This window comes from Chaetura pelagica, unplaced genomic scaffold (genome assembly GCF_000747805.2).
Source record: "Chaetura pelagica isolate M959 unplaced genomic scaffold, ChaPel_1.0 scaffold428, whole genome shotgun sequence".
In the NCBI taxonomy this organism is placed as follows: Eukaryota; Metazoa; Chordata; class Aves; order Apodiformes; family Apodidae; genus Chaetura; species Chaetura pelagica.
In genome coordinates this window covers 1,097,365-1,116,416 of record NW_009954311.1, presented here as the reverse complement: position 1 = coordinate 1,116,416, position 19,052 = coordinate 1,097,365, and the positions used below count along the sequence as shown (strand labels likewise).

The 19,052-nt window shown below is 43.4% G+C and overlaps 1 protein-coding gene across 2 annotated transcripts in view; it reads right to left on the bottom strand.

Moving 5' to 3' along the window:
* CEMIP (cell migration inducing protein, hyaluronan binding) overlaps positions 1–9,670 on the bottom strand; it is a 53,909-nt gene extending 44,239 nt beyond the window's left edge. The window contains exons 1-5 of one of the 2 annotated variants that reach the window (XM_010004055.1): positions 9,595–9,670; positions 6,586–6,738; positions 5,464–5,602; positions 4,470–4,706; positions 3,913–4,092 (exon numbers count right to left, since the gene is read on the bottom strand). In XM_010004055.1, coding sequence (XP_010002357.1) covers positions 3,913–4,092; positions 4,470–4,706; positions 5,464–5,602; positions 6,586–6,738; positions 9,595–9,670 — 785 coding nt within the window. The remainder of the gene's footprint in view (positions 1–3,912; positions 4,093–4,469; positions 4,707–5,463; positions 5,603–6,585; positions 6,739–9,594) is intronic. The other variant, XM_010004056.1, reaches the window with a different exon arrangement.
* Positions 9,671–19,052: the final 9,382 nt, after the last annotated feature.

Genomic DNA, 19,052 nt, shown 5'->3' with positions numbered 1-19,052 from the left:
GTCTGCTCAAATCTGATCCTACATCAGAAGTAAGTTCATTACTACCCGCTGGTTAGTGGTTGAGTTGGTTCAATAGCTCTCAGCATCACTGGAGAATAACCACATGGATGAGTAAGCAATGGAGACAGAGATTAAAGTGCCTCCTAACCTTGGAGGCAAATGAGATTAGGGGGGTCAGGAGGGAGTTTTATCTTCCAAACAGAAGTTCAAGCAAATCCGCTCTTAATCACTAACAGAATAACAAATATGATATTAGGGTGGTAGGGAGATGGTTACCTCTACCCTGAATTTAGCAAACTGTCCCATAGATTAAATCACGTCACTATAGGTATAAATACCCAATGATACCTACCTTATAGCAACCTTCCAATACCTGAAAGGGACGTATAAGAAGGCTGGGGAAGAGCTGTTCACAAGGGCATGTAATGATTGGACAAGGGGTAATGGTTTTAAGCAAGAAAAGAGTAGATTTAGGTTGGACATTAGGAAGAAGTTTTTTAATACAAGGGTGGTGGAGGACTGGAATGGGTTGTCTAGAGAGGTGGTGGAGACCCCATCCCCAGAGCCATTCAAGGTCAGGCTTAGTGGGGCTCTGAGCAGTGTGTTCTAGTTGGGGTTGTCTCTACTTATTGTAGGAGGGTTGGACTAGATGACTGTTAGAGTTCTCTTCTAACCCAAGATATTCTATAATTCTATTATTTCAATTGTGTTGACATTCAGCCTCGAGTCTCTCAGGTCACCCTACCTTTGCCATCTGCTGGCATAAGAGAAGTTATTAACCTGGGACTTCAGAAGAAAGCAGATACAGACACTGACAGAAAGGCACGAAAACCACCACACATCACCATGGCGTGAGCTGGGATTTGCTGGGCTTCCCAGCCCAGGGCTGTGGGGTTGGCAGGAGGTGGCTCCAGGGCAGCGCTGGTGCCGCCCCGAGGCCCCATCCACACTCCGGACATGGCTTCTCATGGGGACACGGCTCCTCAAGGGGACACAGCTCCTCAAGGGGATGCAGCCCCAACATCGTGTCCTCATCCAGAGCACAAAACAGGCCCCATGGAAGCTCCAGGACAAGGGCTTCAGGAGCCTGCCAGCCAGCCAGATGCTCCAGCTGGAAAACGCGCCTGTGCGCCAACTGCCCAAGGCACTGCTGGGCTGTGATCTCCATCCAGGGAGAGGAGGGGGATGGGGACAGGAAGAACATGTTATCACTCAGCAGGCAAGATGGACAATTTTTCTAATTATTTTAATTTTTTTGGTCAAAAAGTTGGAAACAAGTGACCAAAAAGATGATGGCCAAAAAAATAATCTCAAAAATAATCTAAAGAATAAGCAGCTGTCTAGTTCTGCAACTAAAGGTCTGGCTCAACATCATGTGTTAAAAGACTTGTTTCTCCCAGTTATTTTATCACTAAAAATAGTTTTAAAGTCATTCAACCCTGACACACAAGGACACATGCAATCTGTTTGGGCTATATGAAATGAAAGGGCCAGTAAGTCCAGAGCCAAACCAGTGATATTCGGGTGGGAAGCCAAAGAGAACAATTATGTCATCAAGTGCATAAAGGCTTTCTTTTAATTTATTAGTAGAACAGGGTTGGGGGGAGAGGAAAACAAAACCAAACCTCACACTTAAAGAGTAAACTCATTTTTCAGAAGGACAACAATAGAGGAGGAATGCAAGATTTTCCTTTCATTCTGATGTTCTGGACTCAGTAAATAGGCAACTGAAAGAGATGCCAGGAGCACAGAAACATTTTTGGATAAATCATCATTGCTCATTAGCTCTGCTACAGCAAGGGGGAGTTGCACAACTTTACAATCTGGCTGAATTTGAACTGACTGGAGATAGACAGGAATTTGCCCATATAACCTCCACCACCACTCCAGTCAGAAAACAACTCAGACCAGGGCTGAATAGCCTGACTCAAGTGACACCTCACAAAATGTGAAATGGAAATTTCCTAAGCCAAATTACTGCCTAGGACTTACACTGTTATTGTCTTGGGGATGGCCACAGTCAGTCCCAGCCCTTGGCAAGGAACCAAAAAGATCTGACAACCAGCATGTAGCAGGACCAGGCAGCAAACCCGGGGAGCTGGGCAGTGAGACTGTGCAGGATTGAAAAATCCATCCACTCTCCTCTGCCAGAGCCTTCTTTTGTTGTATAGGTTAAAGTGTGTACCTGTGTCTGTAATTCTCTCATCAATTTTTTTTTTTAAGATCTTCCAAAAAATTCCTAGAAGCACCTGTCAGGTATATATATCTTTATTCATGATTATAGGTGTCTCTGAAAAGTAAACCTATATGTCTAAATCCTGTCATGCTAAAGTGAAGTGGAAGTTTCATTTGCATAAAGGAAAAAGCTTGGATTCATCTGCCAAAGCTGCTCATCTTCCACTCTGCTTCCTAACTGCCTCTGCAAACCTGGTCCCAGCTGCCATCCAGACATTTATTTTTTTGAAACCTGATGAACTGAACTGAACACTCCTATATACATCATCTTTTAAATAATGCATCACGATGCAGATATTTTACCACATACTGGTATGCTGGTGGGAGACAGTATTTACCAACTACTACCACATTATGGTACCAACAATGACCTTATTATTTATATATATAAAAAATATATATATTGTGGTATTTCAGGTAATGACATTACAAGGATTAGCTTTTTGACTGCAAAAAATAGCAGTGTTAGAAGTCACACTTCAATGGATGAATTTGTATGGTATTTCCATTATAGACATTTATGGCAAAGAAGTGAGAAACTAGCATTGAAACACCACAGCAGCATAAAAACATCAACTGCAATTTACCTCTATAAACATATGCCAAACCCATCAATTTCTTCCTGTTGCACAATTGGGGGAAAAAAAAAAAAGTAAAAAAAAAAAGTATAAGGTTCAAAAATCTCTTTCTGTTTCCCTAATTTTGGTCTTTGAAAAGAAATCCAGCAGGCTGCTGGGCTTTAGTATGGAGTCTGGGTATTTGAGAGCAAGCATTACACTGATAGAGACAGCCTGGGTTTGGAAACTATTTCTGCAGCCTTAGTTGATTTTTTGAAATGCACTATCTGGTGCACAGGAGTCCCTGTGCAGATATTTGACACAACCTCTTTATCAAGCACCCCAAAACTTACTCCCAGCTGACACCTCTCTGTTCCCCTAGACTGCTGTGTTGAATCATTTCTCCCTATAAGGCAGATTATTGTTTTTTTTCCTTGTTCTGCACTGACCCTCTAAATAAATAACAATAAAACAAAACAACCAAAACCTACATAAATTGAGATAAACACAAAAAATATAATGGCTACAGCTGGGTAAATTGCAAACATTCTCAACAGTGTGTGTGCCAACACAGACCCTGTATTGGCCACAGAAGTATTTACAGTCCACAGCATAAATAACTGCTTGCTAAATTTCTGTGCTGCACAAGTCCTTGAATATGTGTCAGACAAGCTGAAGAATATGCTGTGTGTCTGCCTGTATGCAGTTAGCCAGGGCTACCTGGCTATTATTCCACCCTCCTTAATGCTCAGCCCTTCCAATCCACTGTGTGTGTGTAGATCTGCTTCTTAAATCTTTTGGGGATGGCTTGAAAATAAATGGGAAGAAATAACTTGTGGAAATATTACCTCAGAAAAACATCTTTTTTTAAAAAATGTGAATCATATGCTGTTCCTCAATCTGCTAATAAAAATACCCAATATAGACAATGAGTGCATCTTAAACTATCTAATTAACTGCTAAAACTTCACATTGAGCTGTTTCTTTTTTCTTTCTTCCTTTTTTTTTTTTTTCCCCCATGTGAAAGAACTTTGTGCCTTTGAGAGACTGGAATTATTTGGACATCTCAGGAGCATAATAAAGCCTCTGTGCTGGGAGAACTGGCAGGACTGGCACATACCTAAACCCAAGGTGGAGGAAATGCTTGCTGCCCAGTTTGGTCATTGCTTTCCTGGCCGAGTCGTCCAAGTTTCTGGATCCTTCATCGTTCACTGCCACCGACAGGATCATGCCATGAGCAACTCTGCCCAAGTACTGGGCAAGCCGGATGCTTTCCTCCTTTGCTCGGTAGGTATCAAACCTGAAGTGATCAAAGCACCCAAAAGCATCTACTTGAGTGTCACAACTTTATGAAAAGCAAGGGCTATAAGGAAATTACTCTTTTGTATTGTTTTCAGTAACGTTACTATCCCATTGCTCAAGAACATGTCTAACTGGGCATATTAGGGGTTTCTGGTAAGTTGAATTGGTTAAACTCCAGTTGACAGAGTAGTAAGGTAGTAACACTAATCACTCTTTGGTGTTGGAGATTACTGATCTAGAAAGAACTGTATATACATGCATATATTGATGTATTCATCAATAGCAATTTGAATGTGTGTTTCTGAGCTTGCTGAGATGCTGCCCCCACCCTGTTCCCAGCAATCCTCACATCCAGACAGTTGAAAAGTCACTCACCGATCCGAATGGACAACAGCTCCCGTCTTTGGGTTGATAACATGGACAATGACACCCCGATGGCCCCAGCTCCTTTCAAAGTAATATCCGCCTTCTTCCATGCCACCAGGATGAAGAGTTTTGTTTAGGAAAGTCCAGGACAGCTTTTTCTTTCCATGGATCTCGAGAGTGCCACCCTTGCTTACTCCAAGATACTTCTGTCCGAAGTAGGGGTTGGGCTGGCTGCCCTCATCCGCTCTGCAGGAGGGAGGGAGGAAAGGAGACAGGTTTGGGTTTGTGTCTGACAGTCAAGGAGCCTCTCCCATTGGTCTGCTATAGCTCATGAAGAGAAGTGATTTGCAATGCATTTCTTTCAACTACTCTAAGATTCAGCAAGTGCCCACATTGTACAGAAAATGAGTGGTCTGAATTAATACTAGCAACTGCTGGCAAGCAGCAGCAATCTGGAATGCAGATTGTAGATGTTCTACTCATTATATCAAGGTCAGAGAAGGCCTGAAGCCCAGACTGAACAACACATTTTTTGAATTCTGGAGCATGTTAGGACCCTAACTAGTAGCTAGGAGGTCTAGTGATTGTTAAATGCAAGTTTGACATCCTTGAAATTCTAAGAGATCCTGTAACAATCTGCAAGATGTAAATGTTATCCTTTGTCTCACCACTTTAGTGCAGAAAGAAGGATGTTTAAGGAGGAGAATTTTCAGAATAAAATAACTCCTTGGATTTCAAGCCTATTCTGGGAAGCCAGCTTGAGTGGTGACAAGGTGCATGCTGATTTTCTGTCATGCCCAAATACCCCAATGATCATCTCCCAGCAGGATCTGAAAACCAGAACCAAACCTTGTGACATTTTTTTACAGGCTATTTAAATTGTTGAGAAAGCTACCGAACATTCCACAGAACACTGATGATAAGTATGCCTGAGAAAATGTTCCCTGTTGTGAAAGAGAGATCCTGGAAAGTTCTAAGACAACCTGTCACCGTGCATACGTACCGCCCGTACAAGATGATAACCACGTTGCTCTGGTAAGGGCACATCTCACTGCCAATATGGAGCTCTCCATCATTTTCAATCAGTATATGTCTAGTACGCAAAATGATGGGCTGCACATCATCTTTAATGACCAGTTTTCCTAAGAAGAAAAGGTGATGACATTTGCTTTAGCACGCAGCAGCTCAGCAGACATTGTGATACCATAGAATGAGATAATGGTTTGGGTTGGAAAGGACTTTAAAGATCGTCTAGTTCCAACCCCCTGCCATGGGCAGGGACACCTCCAACTAGACCAGGTTGCTCAAAGTCCAGTCCAAACTGGCCTTGAACACTTCCAGGGAGGAGGCATCTGCAACTGCCCTGGGCAACCTGTGCCAGTGTCTCATCATCTTCAATGCTAAAGAATTTCTTCCTAATGTCTGACTTAAATCTACCCTCTTCCAGTTTAAAGCCATTACCTCTTGTCCCCTCACTACAAGCCTTTGTAAAAAGTCCATCCCTAGCTTCCTTGTTCAGGAACTTGAAGGCCACTATAGGATCTCCCCAGAGACTTCTGTTCTCCAGTCTGAACCATTGTGCCAAACCCTGTGCTGGGTTCTCATCTTAATTTTTGAAAAATTCTGCCCATCCTCCCCAAAACAGATCCCAATAGAAATTCTAAAGACATTACAGGCTTTTAATTCAGTCCAGTTCTTGAAGAATGCAATTAAGATTTGCATGGAAGGGAACTAATTCAAAACTGAGACAGAAATTAAGAGTTCAGATGAATAAATGCTATTCATCTGAGCAGACCCCAGCAACACTAAGTCTCTGTCCTTAGAGACAAAGAGGCATGTATGGATCTGCCCTGTCCTGAGACCATGAGAACACAACTATTGCAGTGTGATGTTATCGGGACAATGATTAAGTTAAAAAAATGTTTTTGAAGAAAATCACAGAAGTAGAACTAATGAGCTACTTTTGTACATTCTCCAGAAATTACAGCAAATAGGTTCATTATATTGGCTAAAGAACTGACAACATCTCATATACCACCCACCCTAGTACTGAATTAAAGCTGTGTTTGTCCTGTAGCCACCCAGTTTCCAGCAAGAAGCAGGGAGCTCCCCCAGCCCGTTTTACCTCCATCAGTGATGTGGATAGAGTGGACAGTGGCAGAAGAAGAGAGAAGGAGCTTCCTGCCATTACGGATTTCAATGCGGTTTTCTTCGTCATGACCTGGGTTCCAGTTTTCTAACTCAGGATCCTTATCGGGACACGTGGCAGCTGCTTCTCCTAGGCAGAGAGGGAGAGTAAAGACAATTACTGTTTGTTTGGTGCAAGAGAGAAAGTTCTATATCTGGGCACCTTTACAGTCTCATTCTTGGTACCCGCTTTTGCTGCCTCCCTGGAACACAGCAGGATCTCAGTGCAGCCGAGTACATGCGGGTCATGACCAAAGGAAAACAAACAACAGCTCCAGCTGTATGGTTTTCTGTTTGCTGGAAGCATGGAAAAAAACGGTACCCGAAGCAAAGGAGCCTTGCAAGGGCTGCAGTTTCCAGAAAACTACCCAAGGGGAGGCTGTATGTGAGCCCTTCAGGCAATGACATTCAGCTCTGTTCCTACCATCTGGAAACAAAGCCTTTCCCAAGCCCACGAAAGATGTGGACAGAAGGATAAAAGAGCTGCTACCTTTAAAATTGCCCCCTGAATACCTTTGAGGTTTGAGAAGCTTTGTTTAATATAAATATGTTAAACTATGTTTGCACACTGTTTTTTCACTGGACAAGGAAAGTAGAAGTGCTCAAACTAACATTGAAGCACCAAGCACCAAGGAATTACCAGTCCATGCAGTAACACAGAGGAACAGGAACCTCCCAGGAGTGAGACTGTGGTTCTGTGAACCTTTCCAGGCAGAAGGAATAAGGATTCATTCGTTTTGAGTTCACACATCCCCAGTATCCACAGACAAATTTGATTATGGACTGCCATGACGTGTTAGTCTAAACGGCTCTAGTACCAAATCCAAGAGTCTCATGTTATAAGTATTTACTTAAGATAAAATATTTCCCTGATATAATCTCACTTGATATGTGAGCCCCACGTCTTACTCTAATCAACAGGATTGTGAGAGTCTCATGTGTGATGCATATTTTCTGAGGGTTGAAACCTTTCTAATCCTAGGAAGCTGAGGTCAGTGGAAGTTTGAACAATGAGCCCTTTGCCATCAAAATGGGTTGGGAGTTCTCACCAGCTCTCCAATTTGTATCCTTTAAAACAAAAACACCATAGGAAAACTACAGGATCCACTACCCAGTAGTAGTAGACACGGGATAAACAGCTTGACTGCAGCAGAGGTGTCTCTCTGACACTTGGTGTAGTAAAGTTGGGTGGGTTTTGTCCCACAGATACTGATGCATTCAGTTAATGGAAATCTGAATCCATGCAAGGAAACATGTTCCAGTCCTGGTGTAGCTGACAGCAAGCTGTTGTGTGCTGCCACTGTGAAACTTCAGGGACATCTCTAATTCCACAGCAACAGAAACAAAACCTGTTCATCTGCATTCAGTTTCCTCTCAGATTCCTCCATCGGCTTCATGTGTTAAGAAAGTAATGGAATTGGATCAGCCACTATCTTAATGTCTCTAGAGACCCATTTAATCCCAGCTATTCAAGGTAAACAAGGGGCATTTCATATGGGCAACATATGCCTTGGCTCTCTGTAACTCTTTCAGATATACATGAAATGATAAAATTGGAGAGGGCTAAAAATCTCCCAGGTAGCAAGTAAAATACTGATAAACATCCAGGGCCTGATTTTTATATGCCTTGTGCCAGCCAAAGACTGGAAGTCTATCAGTAATGTCAGAGGCACTTCCTGGGTTCCTACCAGAAGACACATAGAATTAATATTAATTTAAAAAGATAAATACTCCAGGCAGGATATGGGACTTCATTGTAAATAGATGTTCAACTGGAAAACACACTAATGACAAATTTCAAAAAATGAGCTGATATTCCCCTAGGAATAAGGATAATAGAAAGATTTGTTCATGATAAGAAGCTAAATAAGACCAAAAGAATCAATTCAAGTGTAGAGGTATAATTTATCAACTAGATTAAGTGGACAGGATAAAAGCTTGTTAATTTTTCCATTTCCTTGGCTATGCCAGTGTCCAAAAGAGCTTCCTGCAGTCTCAAAAGATGACTTGTGCTCCCAAAATCCATTATTTAGAAATAGAGAAGTAGACAGTGAAGCCTAGGGGGACATCAAGAGGAATTCATACCAATGATTGGGATGATAATCAGCAAAAACACAATTCAGAACAAAGGACCCAAATTCTCAGTTTCATTAACCAATTCATACCAGACAGCAGTAGCTGCTCACAGCACCCACGTCTGCTGGGCCAAGGACCCCAGGGGGTTGAGCACCTTCTGCCAGCTCATCCAGGTTCCCTGCCAGCTTGAATTATTACTCTCATTGTTATTTTTTAAATGAGTGCAACTTCTACCCAGCACAAGAGTTGCCTGAATCTTTTGCTACTTGACCAGAAGGGCCAGAGCATGGCAATGAAATTTGCTTCATCCAGCTGCAGCATTTGGGGCAAGAAATATGGTCTCTCTGTTTTAAACAAGCAGAAATCCCCAAATGATACATTTAGAATATGTATATCCAGCTTCTCTTCTCTGCTTTCCCTAACCACTTAGCAAAAGGGCTACTTGGAAGTGACAAAACCCAAGGGGCAGGCATGATCCAGCCCAAAGCTTTTTGCTCTCCACATCTGTGTTTGGGCAATGCAGCAAAGTGCTCGACTTCTCCTCCCACAGCCACAGCTAGTAGGACCTGAGGTTTCTTTTGTTATTTCTTTGTGGCAGTTTCTTGCATTTAGGTTTGTTTTAAGAATGCGTGGCAGCATCTGAGGGATTGCCAAGGGTACTTTCACCTGCTCAGATATTTCAGCCTTTCCTACTCCAGCTGCCCTTGATGAGGAGTATTGGACATCAAAAAACTGCCTTTTCTCCTGAGGTTTCTCACTCTGTCCTGACTTTCCTTATACAAAGCAGAGTGAAAAGTTGCTTGATCTAAACCGATGATGTCTTTATTTTAAAACAGTGCTACAAAGCACGTCCTTTTTCAGGGAAACTTACCTGTGCTTACAGAAGAAATTACAAACAGAAGAAAAATGAAATTTTCAACCAAATTCTTGGAGGTAGATAGAGCCATTCTTCAGGATTTTTAATTCTCTGGATGGATACCTGTGAAAAAAAGAATATTGAGTGTCACTTTTTTTTTCCCCAGCTCATGCAGAAACTGTTCATTGCACACAAAAAAAAGGTCATATCCAGCTTTATGCCAGCCCACTTCCACTCCCTTTCAGCTCTAGGTCTGCAAACACTCTCACACCACTTTGAGACCCGCCAGAACAGAGCAAGAAACCACGGGCAGCTCCTCACCCTTTGTTTGGTTTAGGATAAACCCACTTGGGAATCCAAATAGACTCTCAGAGAGCAACCACTAGTTGTAACCAAAACTGCCTTAGGAATGCATTATAAACACATCCAGTGTCAAGAGGATCTAGGGCTGCATATTCACACGTGCAAAAAAGTAATGAAACACGACAGAGAAGGTGTTTGCAGAGGGACAGATTTTCACAGAGCAACCTTCTGATGGCACCTTCCCCCCCCCCCCCCTACCCACACATTTTTAGCAATGGTGTTTTCTGCACCCTCAAGATAAACCGTACTCACACATCCAGTGTGAAGAAGGATGCAGTCTCTTAGATTTCAGAGCCAAGAAAACATTGTCTATTCAATATGCCAACCCAGAACTTTCTTGCAAAACCAAAAGTGGCTTTTGAAACCAGTCTACCTAATGTTTTCCTTTTTTCAGTAGCCAACCCTCAGCAAAAACAAACAAGCAGTGTCGTGCAAGTCAAAATTAGAATTACTGTGATTCTCTTCTCGGATTCTGCAGCTCAGACCTGTGCTCATGACAACTTATTGACACCCATATTCACACTGAGGCAAAGGCACCCACTTTTGGAAGTAGCAATTCTCTGTATTCATAAGGCACTGTTTAAAATTCACATGTAGTCCTTGGAGCCATTAGGTTTTATCATGTAAGCCAGTAGCTGAGGAATAGCAAATAAACTTATTTGTAGCTGTCATGTCACATTGCAGTGATGGAATAGGGTAAATGTATGCATTGCACAGCTTGCTTAGATATAAAAACTCTCAAGAACAATTGAAAAAATTTCAGGGTACTCCAGTTTCTTTAGGGCAAAAAACACGTTACTTTTCATTTCACTTGTTAATACAAACCAAACCAAAAACCCACGAGGAAGAGATATGCAAGTAGCCAGGGTTTAGTCTGGAGCAAATATTACAGTGAAGATATGCAAAACATGTCTGTAGTTTTCATAAAGGTGATACAGCTCAAAGTACAACAACATGTTCAAACCACATATAAGCCAATGATTGTATTAAAAATAGCATTAGAAACAGATTTTTCAGGAAATATTCCAGCAGGAAAATGTTTGCTTGTTTTGGTATAGTGAATTTGACAGCCATGAGCTCTGGAAACAGCATACACTCGGGGCTCAGGACAGGTTATCAGGTGCTGAAATGCTGTTACAGAACAGTAGAAAAGAGGAATGCACTTAGTAATGCTATAAATTTGCGTTATATACATTATCAGAGAGCAACGTGGTCACCACGGAATTTGTGCCAGAACCAGGCTGCACGTGTCTGACATTTTAACAGCATTAGCCATCACCATTTGATAAGCCAGGGCTCTTAAGGAACAGTTTTAGACATATACCCAAAGTAAAGCAGTCACCATTAAAATGTCAAGATTTATTAGCAATTATTACACAGCCTAAGCTCCAAACCCAATCACAAGATTCTGCTTTAAGAGTAAAATCTAAATGAGTGGTAATGCACCTGGATGGTCCTGAGAGCCCGGACACAGCTGTGAGTGCTGCACAGAGCCACATTCCAACTGCTAAGGCATCAGTCATAAAATACAATCAGATGATTTAAGAGTTCACAGACATTTCTAAAAGGGACAGAGTTTTTGATAGTGAGGACATGCATTTGCTCTCCTGTTGCTTCATAGGTAGCAGAGAAATCTGTTTGCTCTGCTCCATTAAAAACTCTGAGGAGCGTCTCTGCTCCATCCAGCTCAGAATCCTGGTTTCTGACAGTAACCTGCAGCAAACTGGTAGGAAATGAGTGCAAGAAACGTCACAGCCTTTGCTTTCTTTAGAGCCAAGAACTGCACAGTACTTACCATCAGGTTGTGCAAAATGGCTTCTGGTATTATATCCCCAGCTGCTCCCTGGGGACTGCTTCCCTGATTGCATCCATCTTCATAGCAGAGACCAAAACAAGCAATCAGACACTGGAAAGTCATGTCATTTTTGGAGGCGTCAGCCAAGTGCCAGGCTCCAATGTTTTTGTAGTGTCTGATCTGCCACAATCCAAAGAATATCCTGCTTATTTTGCAGCTGAGGTAGGGTGTTTGATCCGGCGCGCAGGGAGCCCGAGTTCATTGCAGTGTTAGTATGAACTGGCACTCGGGTTGGAAACACTGAGAGCCCAGAGGGCCAAGAGGATCCAACTGCTCTGATTCAGCTCTGACTAAAACACTGCTGGAAAAACGTTGCCCGGAGGATCATCTCAGGAATTTTCCTTCAAAGGCTCTCAACTAAGAATCTTTCCCGAATATTAGACACAAACAGTGGCGTGTTTGAGTTTACTGTTTGAGTGAAAGAGGAAGAAGAGATAGTGATTCTTTTCATGGACATCTCCTACTGGAGAGGACCCAGATCAGCTCTCTCCTGCCAGGCAGCCCTTCCCTCAGCACCACGAGGGGACACAGGGATCATCCCACATTGCACTTGAACAGGCGCCACGTGGCTGAGGCCAGCTCTGATGCAACCAGCTATGTCAACAAATCTCCCTGCAGATTCAGGCACTCTCAGACCTTAAAGGCCATACAAGTGGTCTCCCAAGTCTATCTTCTCCAGCGTTTCTCAAATACCATCTGTGGCTCCTCTCTTGGGTGAGAAAAGCTTTCTAATCTAGCCATTAAAAGCTGCCAGGCAATGGCGAGTAGGACTCATATTCCTGTATCTGGCAAGGCAGCATTTCTGAAATGATTCCCAGCTGCTGGATCTTTCCAAAAAGTGAACAATAGCATCAGACAATGTTAAAAGTAGATGCAGGAAGCTATTAGTCCTCAGCTGGCTGCTACTGCAGGTGTCAGCAGCGATACTGTACTAGAAAGCATATTGCACAGGCAGGAATCCCGAGCCACTGCCTGCCTTGCAGTTTTAATCCTAGAGGCAACACACAGCAGATAATCCCAAGAGCAAAACAGTGAAGAAAGGCTCTGAGGAAGCTGCATTGTCAGAGGCATCATGATGGGGTCACACAGACACCCAGAATCCCAGGTGGCAGAGCAGACCTCTCTGGAGCAGCACAAGCAGCCAGTCAGAAACACAAGCCAGGCTCCTGCCTTGATTTACCACCTTGCACAGCTCTGGGCCAACCACCCAAGCCCAGCACCAACATTCTTTAGAAATAGCTCATGATATTGGTTATCTCAACATGCTTTCTAAGACTGGCTTGACACACTTTGGAGGATGTACCATCCTCCTTCAGCATCTGCTGAAGATGAGGCTCCTTGCTGATATGTCAAGTAGAGCATAACAGGAGCATTAACCATTACAAACACAAAGATAGCAGAAAAGCAGCAGCTGCCTGATCTCCCCTGAAAAAGATGTCAAAGAGGAGCAAGAAACCTGGAGGCTACTGCTGCTGCTACTGCCCAGCAAGGGAGACCACAGACATGTGAAGGTACAAAGCAGGGATGGAGAGAAGAACAAGAAAGACTCACATGAAAAAGGTGCCTTTGACCCTGGTGAAGAGTGAACTCCCAGCAGACACTAATTTGCACAGGTACTTGAGAAGAGCTGTGAGAAAAATCAGTGTTCTCCAGGGACCACCTCTACAAGGTGAGCTGCTCCAGCAGACCCTACAGGTCAGTGCCAGGGCTGTGGTGCAGCCCTGAGCTGTCCCACTGCCATAGCTGGTGCTGGGGTTTGGTGGCTAGGTCCGAAGAAGGCTTGCTGCACTTTTCTTCATTGATATGCAAAGAAGCCAACATCAATTTGGAAGCACATTCCTGAGAGAGGGAGGAGCTGTTGAATGAGCACCTCTGCCCCCTTCTTCCTGAGACTATATGGCACCAACTGGCCTCTCTCCCCAGGTGGGATATTTTACATTTTAGCCCAGCTGGGAAGATGGATTTGACGAGCACATTTGCCTTTCTGACCAAAAGACACACCAGCTTCTTCTGCAGTGACATTCCTGTGCAGAGGAAGCCTTTGCACACCCAGTCACAAGCACATCTGAAGCTTTCCAAGGGCCTTAGAAATAAACAAACACCTTTCTAGGGATCGCTAATGAAAACACTTCCCCAGTCCCAGCACAATAGCAGAGTAGCTTTTCACCTTGATCTTGTGCTTGCCACCCAGCTATTAGCTGCTCTCCTTTACCAGCAAGCAGAGGAGGATGAAACTCAGGAACAGAATTTACTTTTCAACAGAATCAGTACTGGAGGCAAAAGCAGCCTTCTAACTTTTTTCTCCCAATGAACCTCGGTTTCTTATTAATTTATCCAATGTCTTTCCCGACAAGGAAAAAAGTTCAGCTCCCATCTGCATACAAACATCACTGGAAGTTCCCTGATTCCTGACATTCATAAGAACAGATTCTGAATGAGGAGCAGAAGTTAGAGGAAGGAATTAAAGGAAATGAAGGTGTTTGCAAACTTGTTGTAATACCAGCAAGCTATTTTAGGACATAAATAAAAGGGGAAAATAGAGTTATTGTAAAGCTATGCCTTTTTTTTTTTTTATTTCTCTGAATTAATGGGGTTTTTTTTCGCACAGGCTTACAGACCTTTAAAAGGAAAGGAAGCAATTTTTGGCTCAGCTAAAACAAAATCATTTGCAGTTAACATCACCCCACCCACCCAAGGCTGACTGACTCCCAGTTTCACATGCTTTCCAAGTGCTCAGCAGCTCACTGAATTACACCCTCATCCACTGCATGAGGTTCTGAAAGCCTCAGAGTGGTGGGAAGCTGACCCCCATTTCCAGAGGCTGAGGGTGCAGTGACTTCCCTGTGCCTGCCGACAGTAACTCAGTGTTCAGCCCTGCTAGTGCTCTCAGGGAGTGCCAGAGCTACTGTGCTCCTGCTGCAGAAGTGCTCTGGGGATAACCAGGAGAGCTACATGTCCTGAATGCATTAGATGCACTGAATGTGCCTGGACTAGCTGCAGGTCCACGTGGCCACGCACAGTCTGTGTGGACTCCAGCGTGGAGATCCTGCTGCTCAGGAAATCCCTGGGAGGAACAGGACAGCTTCCCACAAGCACAGCGCCCACGCGACACTTACCCCGCAGCTTCACCCACACAGAGTTCTGGTGCATGCCAGGCTAACAGTGGCCTTTGAAAACATCCTCTGGAATGTCCCAAGGGTCCGTGGAGGAACCGTACCCTCTGCAGAACGTCCCTGGTTTTGAAGCCTTTTTTCCCTCCTGAGGTAAGGAAAGTGTGTTTGCAGTGGCTGGAGAGGATCACAGCATCATGAATCCGCTGCTTTTAACTACCCAAATAACTGCATCAGGATGTAAATATTTTCCTTTTTGCTTTTGTGGTACTTCACTGTTTGCATCTGGCTCGCCACAGCTCCACGCCTTCCTCTCCAGGACATTTGCCATTTGCTCTCCTTCTGGGGCGGGAGGAGGAATAGTAATTTTTCAGAGGTTTAGGCACATTCCTCTCCTTCCTTCACCAGGCTCTTCCTTTGCCAATTGTTTAGTCTCAGCCTGAGGTTAGAGCTCTGCAAAGTTTTATTGGGATCCAGGGTCTGGACCTGTCACAGATCATCAAATAAATCTCCAAGAAGCGAAAAGCTTGTTCTGCAAGTACATGTTCCAGTGTTGGACTTCAGCTCACAAGCCTAAACCATCTTGCTTTTCTTCCCCTGCACAGCCACAGAAATCATAAAAATTAGGTACTAACAGGAGTTCAAAAGAACTTTGGGGAGCTCCTCGGAGAGTCACTGCCAGCCACTCGGGCTCTTTTACAACTGCTGATCTCCACTGGGGATGTCAGCCTCCATCACTCCTCGTGTGGGCCAGCTCAGGCCCACGATGTGTGTGCACCACTCTGTGTCTCACCTTCAGTGATTTCTTCGCACTTCCAAGCAAGCCAGGACCTCTCCCCTGGTCAAATCTGACTCCCACTTCTCCTACCTGGTATTGGGATGGAGCCACAGTTTTCTCCTCTGCCTTTCGGGTGTTTTCTCAGCCCTTGTCCAAAGGCAGCAGGTATCTGATGGAGGCAAGTGTCCCAGCTGAGGAGGTCAGACCCCACTCAGAGGCAGAGTGTCAGCTGGCCAATGCATGGATGCCAGAGCGACTAACTCACCAGGGAGCAGAAGTCTGGCCAACAAAACACTAACCTTTCCCTGGAGCAACATGTTTGGCCATTTCTGAGAATTTCAGAGAAACAACAGGACATCAGTAACAAAGCCTTCACATACCTGTTTGAGTAACCCCTGTGATGGAGACATGGACAGGCTGAAATCACCTGCCCCTTCACTGCTGTCACCAAGTAACATCATGTCCAAACCAAAATGAGTCTGTTGCCATTTCAGGGTAACTTTGAACTTAAACTGTGGTCAATAAGGTCAGCAGTTGTTTCTCAGCCTGCATACAAAGCTCTGTTTTTGCCTTTACTTCAAAAAGCAGCAGCATAAACAAAAAAAATCAGAGATTAGCCACTAATACTGGCAGTATTTCAGTCCTCAATGGGAGCAGAAAGTCAATACTAGCATTGTCTGAAGGGAACGCAAGATTTTACCCTACACAGCATGTGCTTTATCCTGGGCTTTATTCCTGTAGGTCTTTAATTAAATGTTCACATTAGTTGAACAAACATCATTTTACCAGTCATTAGCTACAGACAGAAACACATTTATAACTCCTTGTTGCACCCTACGTATTCCGTTTTATTAGAAGACATCACCATAAGATCATTGCACACCTACCCATCAATGCCAGCAGATGTTACTGAGTTCACCTAAGATGCCAGAGCAGATGGACAATTAATTTTCTTATAAGCAGACATTAATGGAGAGAAAAGAGGTCTGAAGGGAGAATTCCGTACCTCTGCTGTTGCTTGTATCTTTCCTTGGATGTTGCTAAAGATTCTATGCCAAATTTCATTTCCAGTCCCTATGATATTAAAGTGCAGGGTTTTGCCTTTGAAACTTACCTTTTAATACCAGATTATGGATATTTTGAAACATTTCTCCTTGGGGAGGGCAGCCCACAGGCTTTTCCTATCTTGCCCTTTGAGACCCTACTGGAAAAAAAAAAAAAAGCTCTACCACAGTAGCTAGGATGAGAATATATTTATTAGTTATAAAATAGACAAGTGTACACCACCAGTTTGGTACAATCACATAAAAACAAGAGGAGGTTGTGGTGACAGCAGCAGGCTTTGCTGGGTTGGTGTTGCCCCAGTGATGCTAATCCCAGGGGTTTGCAGAGTTTTGCTCTGGGTGGTTCTGTGGAAAAAGCAAAGGTATTGACTCATCTGCATTAGCTGGACATTGATATTCTTTCAGGTTCAAGGGAACATAATGCTGTAGAGAAGCAGCTTTCTGATAACCAGCATGATTAAGGACTTCAATCCTGGAGGGTTTGGCTTGTCCTTTATAGTCAAGCACGGCAAAAGTCCCTGAAAAACAGACAAAATGAAAGTGACCCTCTGGATGGGTCAGTTCACTTACTAGCAACACAGCATGGACTCCTTCCACAAATCACAGAAAGTTCTTAGCTCTTCTCTTTTTTTTTTTTTGCTTGGATTAAAATAACAGAACACTTAGGAGAGAAAAAAGGGTGACAAAAGAGAGAATGAGCCTCACTGATGCCCTAACCTCACTGCATCCCAGATCTGCAGGTATGTCAATAAACTAAAACAGGTTCCCAGGTGTCATTTACTCTTTGTTTTTACACATCAGTACTTTTTCATATATGACTACATGAAAATGGTTAGGCACTTGGAATCCTTCTTTTATTAGTTTACATCAGATTCTTCCTGTTATGCCTAAACTATTCCCCATGTCAACTCTGCTCCATTCCTCTGCTGTCACAAAGTACAAAGGCATTATGTATTCTTCAATTTTAATAATAATGTCTTGTGTTTATATTATGCTTTTCATTGCAAAGAGTCCCAAGGCTATTTGCAGCTGGTTGGATCAAGACTATTCCTGTAAACACTTCTAATTTCAATAAGGTTTTCCAAACCCAGGCAACAAGACCCTAAATCCTGATCCTGCTGGGGTCAAGAGGATCAGGGTTTTTTTTATGTTATCCCTGGAAAAAGCAATATGCACTTGGGAGATGCTCCAGCCTGCCCCAAAACACAGCCCCCCAGCATGGGCCAGTCCTGCACGTGGTCGCTTTGAGAGCTGGGAAGTCAAATAATATGCATACCTGAGTCAGCAGGGGAAGGCTCATGAAGAAGAACTTAATTACCCAGACTGGAAATCAGGGCAGACACATGGGTGAACACCCTGACCCTTAGGAAAAGCAAAACAGGGACAGCATGGGACTGGCCAGCACAGCTTGGTCCCACTGCCAGGCACCAGCATCCCACTGAAGTGGCAAGGCAAGAGGATGGCCACCAATCAGCATGTCCCAAGAAGGAGGTGGCCCTGGTTGCTACTTTTTGTGCCCCAGGAGCAGTCAGGGCTGGAGGATGAACCAAGCTTCCAAAATGAACTGGAAATGATGTACCCAAGTGAGTGGCACAGGTGGTTCAGGGAACAAAGTTTGATAAAACAAACAAAACAAGATTCCTTTTTAATAAAAAAATTCCTTTCAAAAGTATTCAGGGCCTTGATGAAAGAATGAAGCAATGAAGTTTCAGGACAAAAATAAAAAAAAAGAAACCTTCAAATTTTTGCTTTTAAAGGAATGAAAGAAAAAACAGCTTATTGGGAATCAAACAGGCACCAAAGTGAAATCACTGTCTCTGCTGTAAAAATTATGCTGTCTTCCCCTGGAATGGTCACAGCAATGAGCTTTGAAACTTGACCCAGAAGTTGATATAAATTTCAGTAAAGCTGTAGGGGAAAAAAATCTCCGAACCCTGGGGAAAAAAAATAAAGAAAGAAGAAGCTGGAAATACAGCCAGTTCTCCATCTGATCTCTGCTTGAGAGGCTGCAAATGAAAACTGAATCAAGCTGACTGGTTGTTTTCCTGATTTCCTTATCGTTCAGATTAGTCATCCAAACCTCAACTCAATAGTTCTTAGTTTTCCAGTAGGAAACCCAGCGTGGATTTCCTGGACCAAAGACACCAGTGGATTTCTTGCAGCAATCCAAAGTAAAACTGTAATTAGAACTTCCCAAAATTGGCAAGTTCACCTTCCTTCCATCAAAATAAAAATAAATAGCTCCCATTTCACTGCTGGCTATTTTCTTTTTCACCAGGCTTTCAGCTTATGATTATTTTTCC